This window comes from Myotis lucifugus, unplaced genomic scaffold (assembly GCF_000147115.1).
Source record: "Myotis lucifugus unplaced genomic scaffold, Myoluc2.0 scaffold_15, whole genome shotgun sequence".
Classification (NCBI taxonomy): domain Eukaryota; kingdom Metazoa; phylum Chordata; class Mammalia; order Chiroptera; family Vespertilionidae; genus Myotis; species Myotis lucifugus.
In genome coordinates this window covers 3,520,216-3,534,355 of record NW_005871063.1, presented here as the reverse complement: position 1 = coordinate 3,534,355, position 14,140 = coordinate 3,520,216, and the positions used below count along the sequence as shown (strand labels likewise).

At 39.7% G+C, this 14,140-nt stretch overlaps 1 protein-coding gene across 4 annotated transcripts in view; it reads left to right on the top strand.

Annotated features, from left to right (window-relative positions):
• The first annotated feature begins 114 nt into the window (after positions 1-114).
• The window catches only part of SGCE (sarcoglycan epsilon), a 67,239-nt gene continuing 53,213 nt past the window's right edge, over positions 115-14,140 (top strand). For 2 of the 4 annotated variants that reach the window (XM_023750728.1, XM_006084973.2), the window contains exon 1: positions 115-324. In XM_023750728.1, the coding sequence (XP_023606496.1) occupies positions 129-324 (196 nt within the window). In that variant the 5' untranslated portion in view covers positions 115-128. The remainder of the gene's footprint in view (positions 325-14,140) is intronic. The other 2 variants (XM_023750729.1, XM_006084968.3) reach the window with 1 other exon arrangement.

The following is a 14,140-nucleotide window of genomic DNA, read 5'->3' as shown; positions in this document are numbered from 1 at the left end:
ATCCCAGCGTGCTCCCCGAGTGAGGGGGGCGGAAGGGGTGCGGGGGCGGGCGGGATGGGGGTGGGAGCGCGGCCCCGCTTCGGGGGCTCGCGGCTAGGGGGAGCAGGAGATTACGGAGGGGGTGCAGGATGCTGATGCTGAACGGGCCCAGCTGGGAAGAAAGAAGAAAGGGAGGGGAGGGGAGATCGAGGACGGCCGGCCTAGGCAGGCCGAGAATGCAATTTCCCCCGTGGTGGGAGCTGGGAGACCCTTGTGCTTGGACAGGACAGGGTCGGGGGACACGCAGGATGAGCCCCTGGACCACTGGCACCTTCTTGCTGACAGGTTAGTGACCCGCGCGCGACAGGAGGTACCCAGGCCAACTGGCCTCCGCCCTCCCATCCCCCCACCGAGGTTTTGGGTACTCGTGGTCGTTTTCTGGGCGTCAGCCCCTCTTGTTGCCTGGGTCCCCAACTGCACCCCTCTTTCAGGACGCCCCCCACCCCACTTCGGGGCCTTGGGCGTCGCTTCCCAGGCTTGACCCTTGGCCTTTTCTTTTTCTTGGCACCCCCACGGGCCCCTCCCTGCCCAGAACGCGCCGAAATTTTATCTCCAATTTCCATTCCCAACCCTTTCCCCCCCCATCTCCAACCCTGGTGGTGGACCTCTCTGATCCCTGCAACAAAGGGCTGGGGGTCGTTGCCCATTTTTATGGGGGGCTCGTTACCCCACAAATGGGGTTCTGCGGCCCAGAGGCGAGCCATAGGAAAGGGGTATCAAGCCGCTTTCTTCTCCACAAAAACACATTTTTTTCCTTTTCTTGAATCTGATCGGGAGAGAACAGAAAAAAATGTGCATTTGAAACATCTGATTACCCCTCTTCCTGAGCGCATTTCTCGGCGGCGGCAGATCTCTTGTTTTTTCTTCGTCTTTCCTGAGTAGGGACGCAGAATCATGAAATACTGGATCTAAGCCGGCATTCAGGTCAGGGTTCGCCCCGGCTGGGGGCTAGAGACGCTGAAAACAGCACTATTTGCCCCACCAAGCGCACTATTTCAAGAAAGCAGGAACAATTAAAAACAGCTGCGGGTGCCTCCAGTGTGCTTGGCGGGCTTCAGAGGCTCGCAGCCACGGCCCTTTTGTGGCGATTACGAGGTTTTCGCAGAGATTTATTCTCCCCGCAACGTTACATTTTTGTAAATCTCGTCGGGAGAATGACTGCCTTTAGTCACAGCAGCCTCATGTTAATCCTTGCAAGTGCGATGCCGAGATTCATCTCCACAGATAAACATATATGTTTTACGTTAGGGGAAATCGCAGTGAGTTACAAGACTCATTCCATGATGAGGAAGGATGCTTTTTCAAAAAAAGCCTTAGCGCGGGGTTTCCATGTAAGCGCCCCAAAGTGTTTGGCGCCAAGAAAACGGACAATCTGTTGATAATCCGAGCAAAATAAGTTTAAGTTAAAATGGGAAAACAAATTGTCTACAGCTGAATAAGTTTCCTTAAACAGATGAAACAGATTTGTATTTGGAGGCTAAAATTCAGCGTAGTTTAGTAACATTGCTACAGATTGTTTTATACGGAGAGGATAAATAAGAATTTGACCCATTATAGATAGCCGGGTGGCAGGCTCCTATTTAAAGTGAGGCTGCTTAGAAATAAACAAAATTGTAGCATATTTGCTGAGAGTTGACTTTTTTGATCAGAAATAAAATATTGACCATTAGATAGATGAATGAATGAAGTGCAGATTTCCAACAATGAAAGATATTTATCTAGGAACTTGGGGGGAACACTGCCTTTTAATCTTTAGGATATGCACCCTTTTCTGCAAGATAGAATAATATCAGGACTTCTTATGTTTGCTAGAGTACTGTTGTGGTGACCACGGAACTGTCAAATTCTTAGCTTTATTTTAATCCAGAAAATTTACTTCATCTAATTATTAACTAATAGATATTCTTTTCCAAAATGTCAGATTAAAAATCAGTATAGATAGCAGGGGAAATTCAAGTTTATAAATTATCCCAAGATTTTTAAAGTTTGAACAAGTTTGAATCAATTGATTTTTTTTATTTCAAAATATTAACCAGGATTTTTGTTATTGTTAAAAAAGCTTTAGTATTATATTTATCATAATTTCCATTCATTGCACAAAAAAGTAAGTTCTATTCATTGTACAAAGAGTAAGGGAAAAATATTTCAGAAAATTGAAAAAAATAAATGAAGACAATCAAGATCACCTGTAACCTCTTCATTCTAAGATAACCCCGGTAAGCATTATGGAATTTGTTTTTTCAGACTTTATCTAATTAATACATATTTTGGTGAGAGTTGCATATATATAATTTCTAAAATTAAAAATGGGATCAAATGAATTTTCTCCATTATATTCTTTTCAAGGATACTTAACTGTCAAATAACATTACATTTTCAGAGACTTTTTAAAAAAGGAAATGTTAATACTTTTTCTAATTAGAATTTTAAATGGACATTAGTACATAAAGATCTATACCTAGAGAACTGAGAATTTTCACTATTCTAACATATACATACTGACCATTTTGGTGTATTTCCTTATGTTGTTTATTCTTCTACATATGAAATAATTTTTGCTTTGCCTTAGAAATACAATTTTTCAAGAGAAAATATCGGTAGATAACTAGTTTTGATTAACCTTTCTTATCTAAAACAGCAAAATGTTAAAAATAAAAACAAAATACAGGGTTAATAGACAATACTTTAGATAACATTTTTGTGTTACCTAAAACAACAAAACAACATTAAAAACTACCCCCCAAAATTAACAAAGAATTTAATACCCTTTTGACATTTAGAATCATAAGTGAATTTTAGATTTTCTCAGGTATTTGTTCCTAGTGTTGACTATTTTTTATCTATTTTGCACAAGATTACATGTAAAGCAAAATGTAATGCCAGATTACATTTCATTGCTAATGTGCATTATCTGTTTTACCAAATAAGAACTGGGCATTGTATTTGGACATTTTAATCCATCTTAATGAAAATTTTCTCTGAATCTATGAAGCTGTTGATTTACCACCAGCATTTAACTGCTTGTTTAGTGGGGAAATTGTATTTCAAAACCAAGTGGAATATTCACTTGTCAAATAATAACTAGACTTCTATTTGGACATCTTACCTATTTAATGACAATTTGCCATTTATTTGTAAAGCTATTGATTTACTTCATGTATTTAGCTTAATTTCTCTGATGGTGAGAAAATTGTATTTCAAAAACAAAGTGGAATTTTCATTTGTCAAATTATAAGTGGACTTTCTAGTTGGACCTTTTATCTATTTTAAATGACAATTTGCTATGGATCTGTGAACCTGCTGATTTACCATATACATTTGGCTTACCTTTTAGTATGGTGGGGAAATTTATTTCTAAGCAAAGTAAAATTTTCAGTGATCATATATTAACTGGACTTGGCATTTGATCATTTTATCCATTTATTATGAGTTTGCCATAAATTTAAAAGCTGTTGATTTACCTCATATATTTAGCTTTAATCTAGTACGGTTGACAAATTGTATTTCTAAACAAAGTGGAATTTTCACTTACTGTAATGAAAAAATACTGGTAAGAGACAACCTCAAAGAGATGAAGATAATATGTATCCAGTTTCTCTAACAGTGGCTTTCCATGGATGGAAACCATGTTCAAACCAAAATGCCGCAACAGTGAAGAAACCCTGACATGTTAAAATTTCTCAATCAAATATTCAAATTGGGTGGGATTATAATTTGTGCCGTATTTATAGATCACATTTTCTCCAAAACAACTAGTTACCTTGTTCCTTTTTCTTTTTTACTAATTGACCACACTTACTCTATCAGTCCCCTTTTCTTGAAACTCACCCTTACCTCCATTCTAAATACCAGTGCAAATTCTATTGCTGATTCTACTCTTAGTGTTAAAAGGGACTCCCGGTGAATAGATGATATGGGTGTACGTGTCCGTGAGAGATTCTTGGGCTGGGGCTCTGTTTCAGTCAGGGGCTTCACAGAAATAGTAACATGGTGATTTTGTTTTTATTTCCATTCTTTCCAATGAGCAAAGACAAAGAGACAGACATGACAGACACACAGACACACAGACGCAAAAAACATCCAGTCTTTTTCTAAACTTCAGGATCCAGTTTGCTGTTATCTCCCTGGTTTCCAGAAATATTAAACCAAAAGCAGCAATGCAAAATAAAAAATAAAAAAAGAAGAAATTGGTGTTTCTAAGGATCAACAAGTCTTTTCAAAGGACTATTTTTTTTCTGACTGGGGTTTTTAGGTTGGTAGGATCAGATGGAACCTCAATGCTCTTAAAGCTGTTTCACATGAACTGCCTCCAAGCAAAAGGCTCTGGAAGCAAAATTCCCGGGGTCTTCAATTTTTAAAACATTGTAACTATAGCAAAGACAGGATTGAGTAAAAACAATCCCCACAGTCTGCTATTAGAACATTTGCATGGATGCTGCTGGTTTTCTAGTTAGATGCATGTGCATATATATTTTTACGTGACTATTGTTTTAACGTGTAGATATTTTACACTTTGTTTTGAAAGATAAGTGAATTTTGCTTTCAACAAAGCATTTGTCAGGGCTTTAGGATGCTCTTGTGTGTGACATGGTGTGTAGACTACTAGCAGGATTGCTTTGTAAGCGTGACTCCGGCTGAACCAGCACCTGCCAGGTGTGTGGGTTACTGAGCGCGGCTCCGGCAGTGGTCCCCGGTGAAGAATCACACGCCTTTGCCTTAGTTCTTCTCTTCTTCAAAATTTTTATGAATGACTTTGATGAAGATCTAGGGCACTTGCTTTAAAATCCATAGATGACTTGCAAAGGGATCACTGTTAGAATTAGATAACAGAACTTAGAGTTAACATGGTTTAAATAGGTTGCAATGCTTTGCAAAAAGATATTTTATACTAGTAAATGCATCATAATTCACTAAGTGTGAGGAAGGAGGTGACTTAACATGGTGGTGATTTTTTGAGGAAAAAGGTTAATATGAACCAGCAGCATGATGTGGCTGCAAAAAAAAAAAATCACATTTAAATTCTGATAATAGAATAGTGCTCATATGTCACAAAAATTAATAGTACCCTGCTCTCATTAACCACATCTGTAGTATTGTGTCCATTTCTGGCTGTCACATTTAAAGAGAGATGTTGACAAATTAGACAACTTCCAGAGCAATCTGTGGGGATGGTGAGAGGTCTGGCAATCCTGTCATAGGAGCTATCTTCAAAGAGTCTGGAAATGTTTAGCTTGATGACTAAAAGTAGACATAAACTCTTCTGTTTGTTTCAGAAAGCTGAATTAGTATCAGTGGGTGACAGGATTTCCACTTGAGACCTTCCTAACAGTGCAGCTCAGCAAGAGAATCAACTTAACACCTTTACTCCATCTATTCTTTTTAAATATCAGAAATATTCACCTTTCTTGCAATGAACATTCCGTTTGAAGGCCATGATAACATTTTAGTGTAGGACAGCAAAGATACTTGTGATGGAAACATTGTATTCTTTCCGATAAACTGTCTAAAAGGAATAGTCCTCCGCGCTGCAAGTTGATCTCTTATAACTTGAAAATTGCTGCAACAGGGCAATTGAATACATTCCTTCCCCCACTCTCATTCCATTTCAAACATGGAAACCCGAGGAGAGAATTAAATTTTTCTTCCCTCCCCTCCCCAAAGTGTCCTAGCATTACTTGCTTCCTAGAGTTACTCCTTCCCTCGGGTTTCTAGCTCCCTGGGAGCAGGCTTCTTGGGCAGAGTGATCGCAGATGCTGGGGGCACTCAGGGTTAAGGGGAGCAGGTTGCTGCTGGCTGCTGGTCCAGGGCAGCTCAGCCCTCGGCTGCTGGAGCCTCTTACCCCGGGGGACACGTGCGGCAATTCTTTCTTCTGCAGCCCCCCCCCCCCGCCCCCCGTTGCAATACTTAACATGTTTGCTTTATTTTCAGTAGAAAACAAAACCTTTCCATCAAAAGTAGTTTCTGGCACTGTGCTCTTTGAACTTCTCTCTCTTTCAGTTTAGCCTGGTTTCTGAGTGCCTCAGGGGTACATTCTTAGTGTCTCAAACATATCTTGGGGCAGGCTCTTCTGTCCATCTGCCTATTGATCGTTTGTCTTGATTACCATATCTAACTTTGAAAATGCGAGGGGTATGCACACAGGACTCCACTTCTGAGGAGTGATAACCTGTAAAGCATCTGGCCCCACAGAAACAATTTTGAGGCACCAGAGCCCTGAAAACTAAAGGGACCGCCAGTGAGAGATGTGAAGCAAGAACATTCTTCAGTTATCTCACTCAACTCACTTTTCCCTGCCTTTTCCACTCCTGCCTCTTCCCTCCACACCCAGAACTTTCATCCTTTACCCAGATTGTTAGGTCAGAAACACAGCCACTGTGTGAAGTGTCTTTTTCATGTTGAACAAGTCTCTCCTTATTTTATCTTTTATAAAAGAGCCATGTACTTTTGTGGGACTGCGACAGTGCACAGGGCCACTGCTGATGGCTGGCTTCCTGGTTGTGGAAGATGCCACAGGCGGTCCTGAGCTGAGCTCCTGTTTCCGGGAGAGAAATGCTCAAAGATGCGCTTCTGACTTGGCACCGCTGGCTGGCTCACCTGCCCCGCAGGCGGCTGCTGGCGATGGTCCTTGAATGCACCGTTTGCTCCTGCTCTTGGGTTTGGGAAGTGTATGAGCCCCAGTGTTTACATTCTGCAATTTAGAGAACTTATTTCAGAAATGAATAGGAAGCCTCAAAACATGAGTTGCTGGCATGATTATGAATGCTGTATTCTCAAAAAAACAATCTGTTAGTAAAAAGCTCAAGTGTTCTTGTCTTGAGTCACTTTGGTAGAATTTTTTTTGTATCTTCATCTAAGGATTTTTATGCAGTATTGATGCAATAGAGGTTTCAGTGTGTTTTGCTACTTCAAAAAGCACTATTCTTTAGCATGTCTCACTTTCTGCTTAATTGCCTCGGACTAATCAGACTTTTAGAATAGATCTTCGGCATTCTGTACCCCGGGAATCGCCACGGCATCTGTTGTGACATAGAAGGCAGACTTTTTCTCTTCTGACAAACGAAGCCGCTCATTTCAAAAATGTTTAGGAGTTAGGCAGCGCTGGTATACATTCTTTCCCATTCTTTAGCTTTACACTCATTCATCTGGTCACCCCTTTGATTATTATGGAGATTTGGGGTTCACTGTGAATTTGAAAGAAAAGATCACAGTTAATTTTCCTATAGTAGCTAAATTTTAGTTCCCCATGTCTTCAGTACTAGGCAATAGAAGTGAAGTTGCTCTTTTACCTCGGAATGAGGAAGAAAAGAAAAAAATAACCCGAGGCTGTTTTATTTTTTTCTCCTTAGGAAATTGGTGTTTCTCACTTAGAGGGAAAATGACATTGGCTTTCCTCCCCTATGAAATAGTTCATCATTATAGTAGCATCTTTAGCATCTTTCATTTTCTGTAGTTAATAGAGTGGATTCTCATCGCAGACCAGTACTGCAGAAGTGGAAACAAGGCAGGTTGCTACATGTGCTCATCAAAATTCCAAACGTATGTTATTTTTTTCTGGCCGGTTTACTTCTGAGCGTTTAGCTCATAGGTATATTTGTGAAAGTGCTCAAAGATAAAACTATAAAGATGTTTATTGTAGCATTGATAGTAATAATGAAAAAACTAGAGAAATAGTGGTCATCTTTACTAAGCGATCGTTCTTTTATTCATTTATGTTTTTGATGTCGACTGGTTTTGCGACCCCCGGGTGAGTTCCCAGGGAATACGCGTTCCCAGCCATTATGGAACTTTTACACTGTTGGGGTTGACAAAGATTAATTAAATAATCACCCATATAAATGTGCCCTTAGACCTGTGATACATGCTACAAACACTACTAGGATTTTTAAGTTGTGGATTTAGACAGACAGGGGATTAAAGAAGGCTTCTCTGAGGAAGCACTCAGAGCTCAAGGATGAGTAAATGTTTTTGAGGTGAAGAGAAAAGGTATATTTGACATAAAAGAAAGGGCTCTGGAGGCCCCGGGGGCAAGTTGGCATGGCGGATAGAAGGTGCTGGACGAAGGCCAGTGAGGTTGGAGCCGGGAGGGAAAGGGGAGCACAACGTGAAAGGAGGGGCGAGAGGAGGCGAGGGAGCGAACTTTGCAGAACCCGTTAGACCACTTCAAAGAGTGTAACCTTTTCCCCCTAAAACCTACAGAAAATATTTGGAGGGTTGAAACAGGACATGATCAGATGCACGTTTCAGAAAGAGTGCTCCGGCTGCTTTGTGCAGGGGGGGTCGAAAGGGTCAGAGTAGATTGCAGCAGACTAGCTCCAAGGCTACTTTTCGCAATCCTGGCTACAAGTGCTGACCTCCTGGGCTCCGGGGTGAGGGGGTGATGAAGAGAGGAGGGATATTTTGAAGAGTAAATAGCAACAGGAGTGGGTCATGGATTGAATTTGGGCAGGAAGAGATGTCAAGGATGATTTCTAGATTTCTGTTCCTATTTGTGAGGATGGGGATTGCCGGAGGACCAGACTGTAAGGAAACGATCAGGAGTCCTCGTTGGAGAGGCTGAATTTGAGGTGCTGGTTACAAAAATACAATTGAGCCACGTAACATAAAGTCATGCAACCTTACAGTGTAATATCATGCAAACATGTTCAAGAGATAGGCTAAATGAAAAAGTGGGTTCACATAATGTAAAAAAGAGTACACGTGTTTATATGTACATGTATGCAAACATGTTTACACAGAATATGGAAAGGTGCAAAGACTATTAAGAGTGAGTGACATTGGAGGGATGGCGATAGACACATGAAAGGGAACTTTCATATTTTATATCCCCACCCCCTGGTTGTACTATTTTAAATGAATGAATTACAATGAGGATGTATGGCTTTTATAAAAAAAGAAAATTAATGACAGTTTCAAGTAAATAGCTAAGATGAGAGTGTTTTTCTTTCAGAATTTTCTTAATTGGAAAACCTTGTAAGCGTGATTATATTTTATTTTTGAAGAGATTTTCCCCCTACAGTTTTACTTCCCTAACCCAGTAGCTCCTACACTTTACCTTTTAATCTTCCACTAGTCTGCACTAATAGATAATCTAAGATATTGCTTTGTAGTCTGCCTTTCACTAATTTTATTCATTTCAAAACAGTCCAACATTTTGCAGAGGGATATTAAATAATAATGGTTCATATAATGACCGCATATACTGTGTATCCCTTTCATTATGGGTCCCACTGGTGCCCCTTACTCATCTAACGTTTCTGAGATAAAATACAGATAGTTCTATTTCCGGGCAGTGGAAACCCAGTAATACTGTATATGCCTTGGTCGGGTCGGAGTCGGGCTATATGAGCAAAAGAGTAAAACTACCAAGAAGTGGATAACCCTTCCCTTGCCATTAACTCTTCTATTAAGCCAACACTTCTTTTATTGACTAATTCCCCCCTTCAATTTTCATGTGTAAAGCAAAGTTCAATCTTGTGCTCATACAGTTTTGATTTGTTGCATTATTTCCTCAGAATAAACCTGAGTTTATGAGAGTCAGAGGGGACGAATATCAGAATGTAACTCGCTTCTTTTTGCATCTGGCTTTCCTCAGAAGGGTTAAACTGCAGCTCTCAACAGGTATGCCTTGGCCAGCGCTGAATTAAGACTTGCTAAAATGCCATCTTCTTAGCCTTGCAAGAGGCCATGTGGAGTTTGGGAGGGTTGGAGCCCATGGGCTGTTGCTTTGCTCTGAGCGAAGGTAAATGCTCGGAGCATTTATTCCAGGCTGCCTTAGAAATATAATCATTTTTCATGTGTCCTATGTCCATGAGAAAAAAAAGAGTGTTATATTTTATAATACCAACTATAGTAACAATAAGATTTTTTATTTGAACATCTATTTTTTTTTAAATCACATAAAGAAATCTAAAATGTTCTTAATATTAGTTGAAGATTAAAGGTAATAATAACTCAGTTTTTGAGTTATGTGCTAAGCATTCTTCTGAGGGTTTTAAATGCACTATCTCATTTAATACTCACAACACCTCTGTGAAGGGGGCACTGTACCCCAGCTTCCTACCAGATGAAAGAATGGAATAACTTGCCCAATGGACAAAAATTGGGATTGAACCCAGGCTCTCTGTCTCCAGAGACTCTGATACTAAACACTACTTTTCTGTACTCCAATCTTATTTCACTCTGAAGCTTAATGTCCTACCTAGCCTGTGCTACAATTAAATATCTAATAACTTTTAATTTTATTAAATAATTGCTTATGTCATGCCTTGCCACGCTCTTCTGTCTTAACAAAGTTTGGAGGCTTCTTACTCTGGTGTTCTTGCTATTGCACTTCTCTGAGGGGCATCTTTCCTCACTCCCTTCAGAGGTTGGGGTGGATAGTTCTCATCAGCAAATACCTTTTTCTCCATAGGTTCCTAATAACATTTTAACCGTCTCTTAAAGAGGTGTGTGTGTGTGTGTGTGTGTGTGTGTGTGTGTGTGTGTGTAACATGGGATTCATTTCCACGGCCATTGCCTCCTTGCTAGCTATTTCTAATCCAGCAGTCAGGTAAAGCCTTTGTTTTGAAGATGACTTGCTAATAGTAATAATAATAGTCATATCTCAAATTACATTAAAATATGTAGCTTTAACTTGCTTTTGCATTTAACCTGGGTGGGTGGGTGGGGGGGGGGTTGTATTGATGAATAAGTAGATGATACGAACTTTGGAGTCAGTCGAGAAATGGGTTCAAAATCCAACTCTGCCACTCGTTAAAGGTATGACCCTGAATAAGCTGCATAATTTCCTAAGATTTCTTATCATTGCAAAATGGAACTAATAAGTACTTCACAAAGCCGTTAACCTAAGGATTACATTAGTTAATATGTAGATGTCCCTTAGGGGACTGCCTCACACTTAGCACTCAAAACGTGGTAGCCAATAATAATGTCAGCTAACATTTTGTGGGAGAGAAAAATGTAAGAACAATATGAGACCATTTAAAAAGTAGTATGGACAGTTGCATAAAGGAAATGAAGAGAAAATGTAGAGAGTAAGGGTGCAGCACAGTGACATAGGGAACGGTGAGAGAAGGGAAGCAACGTAGGGGATGTAAGCTATACATCCAATTCATGAAAACAAAGTCTGTGTCCCCTTCCAGTAAAATATGAATAGAGATGAAACAGTGGCCTCACCTTGGTTGTAAGGTGTGTTCATCAGATTAAATTTCACTTGGCATATCCTGCTGTTTACTTGGACAGTGACGTTAGAGTAAGTTATTTTTTATTATTTCTATCTCTTGACATTCTGATTAGCTCATCAGCAATCAGTCACTATTCACTCTTCAATTGCTTTTATTAAGTAGCCAACTCCCCCCCCCTCCCCACCCCCATCAGCAAATTATTCACGTTTGGGAAAGAGTCCTCTATCTTGAGAGAGCGCTTGCTCCAGGCCAGATGAAATGTAGTCGTGCTGCTACAAGACTCGAATGAATCATGGAATTTTAAGACAAACTTTAAGTATTATGGTTTCTAGGGAATATAAGGGTATGCCAGTCACCTTTGGATTCATTCTGACTCCGATGATTTTTCAGAGGGAGCACCGAGGAATTGAATAAATTGTATAACTTGATATGCTAGCTAATTTTGTGAATGTCTTTTTAGTCAGGGCTGTGTAAGCGCAGTATGCATGTAATTCTTTGCTTTTGTGTTTCTGAATTAGAGCAAAAACACATCCAGGTACAATTATAGCATATATTATCCTGAACTCGTGAGCACAGTGGAGTTCCTTTCAATATTTCTGAGGATGGTCAATTATCTTTGAAAAGAGTCCACCAATCTGTACACGCTGGCTTTTTTCCCCTCTCTCATTAGAATTAATCTTGAAAGTTATATGTGGAATATTTAAAATATTAAGTCATATTTTCCCATCCTAAGTAAGGAAATTTGTGCTCACAGAAAAAAAAAATGTTGGGCCTTTTCTAATGAAAATCAAATTTTAACGTACCAGCCTTTTTCAGTGAGTATTCTGCATTTGTCAATGTGCAGATTGCAGTAACTTTTTTATACAAGAAGTTAGTCAAGTGGATCCACACCATTAAAAACAAATGGTTATTTTCATGTTATTGAGATTTTCCCCTCAAGCTGTGAGTCTTGAATATTTAAGTAGACATCCCATTTGTGGCAATCTGTCTTGCCTTTTGTGACATTGTCTTGTGAGTAGAGCCACAAAAAGTTGTCTTTTTATTGAGATTTATTGGGCTGTGGTCTTCTGTGGTTAAAGTAGAAATTTAGATGAATCAATATGAACTTTAAAACAATGGATATGCTCAAAGCAGTGCTGGCCTTCAAATAGAGCAGTATCTGTGAGATGTGTTTAAACTATTTACCCTGCCTCTGTTTGATAACAATTGAGGCCCCAGTCAGGTTTGTATTTTTAATCCTGTAAAAGGCAACTGGACCGCCCTTACGTAGGACCTGGAGAGTGAGTACAAGCAATGATAGCTTCACCTGGCAGGGACCCGGAGTAGCATTCAATCACATACTGGCTTAGTCAGGCTCTAAAAGCCAGGGTGCAAAACAAAACATCTTATAGAGTTATTCTAGTAATTTCTTTAAATCGCCCTTAAAGTACAATATGTGCAGGTTAGTGTATATAACTCTGAAGCGTAATCTTTATGCACAACATAGTCTGAGAACCACTGGGCTAGAATAAAGGAAGGAACAAAAGGGGTGCTGTCTAGACACTCAAACTATTGTTTCTTTGTGGTAACTCCCTACATCCATGGAAAAGTGGAGAATGCTAAAGAATCCTGCTTGCCTGCAGGATTTACCGCGTTCTCCTTTGAGATCAAGCCTCTGTAATCTTCAGACATGTTCATAGATTGAGTTGGTAATGTGAGGATTATATTAGACAGTAAGCATGAAAGCACCTTGCTCAGGACCAGGTTGATGTGATAGGTTTAAATCTAAGTGCTGCTTGTCATTGTTCTTTGGGAAGTTGTAGAGGAGGATTTGGCCAGCTGCCTCCTGTTTTTCTATGTTGGGACTTCCCGCTGTCTAGCAGTGACTTACACGTTCTTGCACATTGGCTGCCTCTGTGGACCAGTTGGAGGTAGGAGTGGGTGAGGTTTTCAGCTCTAAGGTCAGGCCCTACATTTGGTGGCTATGACGTGACTCAGTTGAATATCATACATAACCCTTGGGATCTGTAGGTCTTCTCTTGGTCTTCTAGAGTTCAGATTTCCAATGTGAGAATCACCTGATGAAATTGTATAAACCGCCTATCTAGACTTTCCATGGCGAAGTCATAACTATGTATGTTTAAATGTTTTTTTATTATGTGTTTTTGGGGGTATGTTCGAATTTGTGTTTTTAGAGAACTGCCCAGGTGATTCTTATGTAACCAGCATAACCCTGGGGAGTAATATATTTTGCCACAAGGGTCTTTGAACATTTATGACCCTAATTTAGCATAAATTATTTAGGAAATAACTGCTGTATTTTTATGAAGGTTTAAAAGGACATAATTTCAGTTATGAAGTGAATCAACCACTTATTAGCCGAATAAGCCGTAAGATTGACCTTTTAGTAGATGTAAAATTGGTACACTTAGGTTTACATATTTTAAAAATTGAATACTAACCAAGTCGTTTATTTGCTTGGGGTGCTATGGCCTTTGATTTCTACTCCCAGGTATCGCTGAAATGATCACCTGAGGTTTTGTTTGCTTGTTTGTTTTTAACAGCTTAGGTTTTGAATTGCATTTTCTTTTTCATTTTGGAAGGTAACTTGGTATTTCTCAGAATTTAGTGTAAGTTCAGAATTTTACTTGAAGCTCAGTTTGAAAAGGAAATGTATGTTTCATCTCTGATTCAACATTAAGTTTCCTCTATCCCAGCAAATGTTTCTGTCTCCACTCATCCTTACTGTCTGATTCATGAAGTATATTTTATTTGTGTATATGCTTAGTCCCACCTATTCCAGTGTTTCTTAGAATTGTTTCTGTTCAGTTATGTTCCTTTTCTTTATCCTCTCTTTCTGTCTTTTCCCCAGCTTATGCACAAAATCTGTTTCCCCACATGAAAATAACCAATCCTTCTCTCCACCTTGCTGCGCTTCC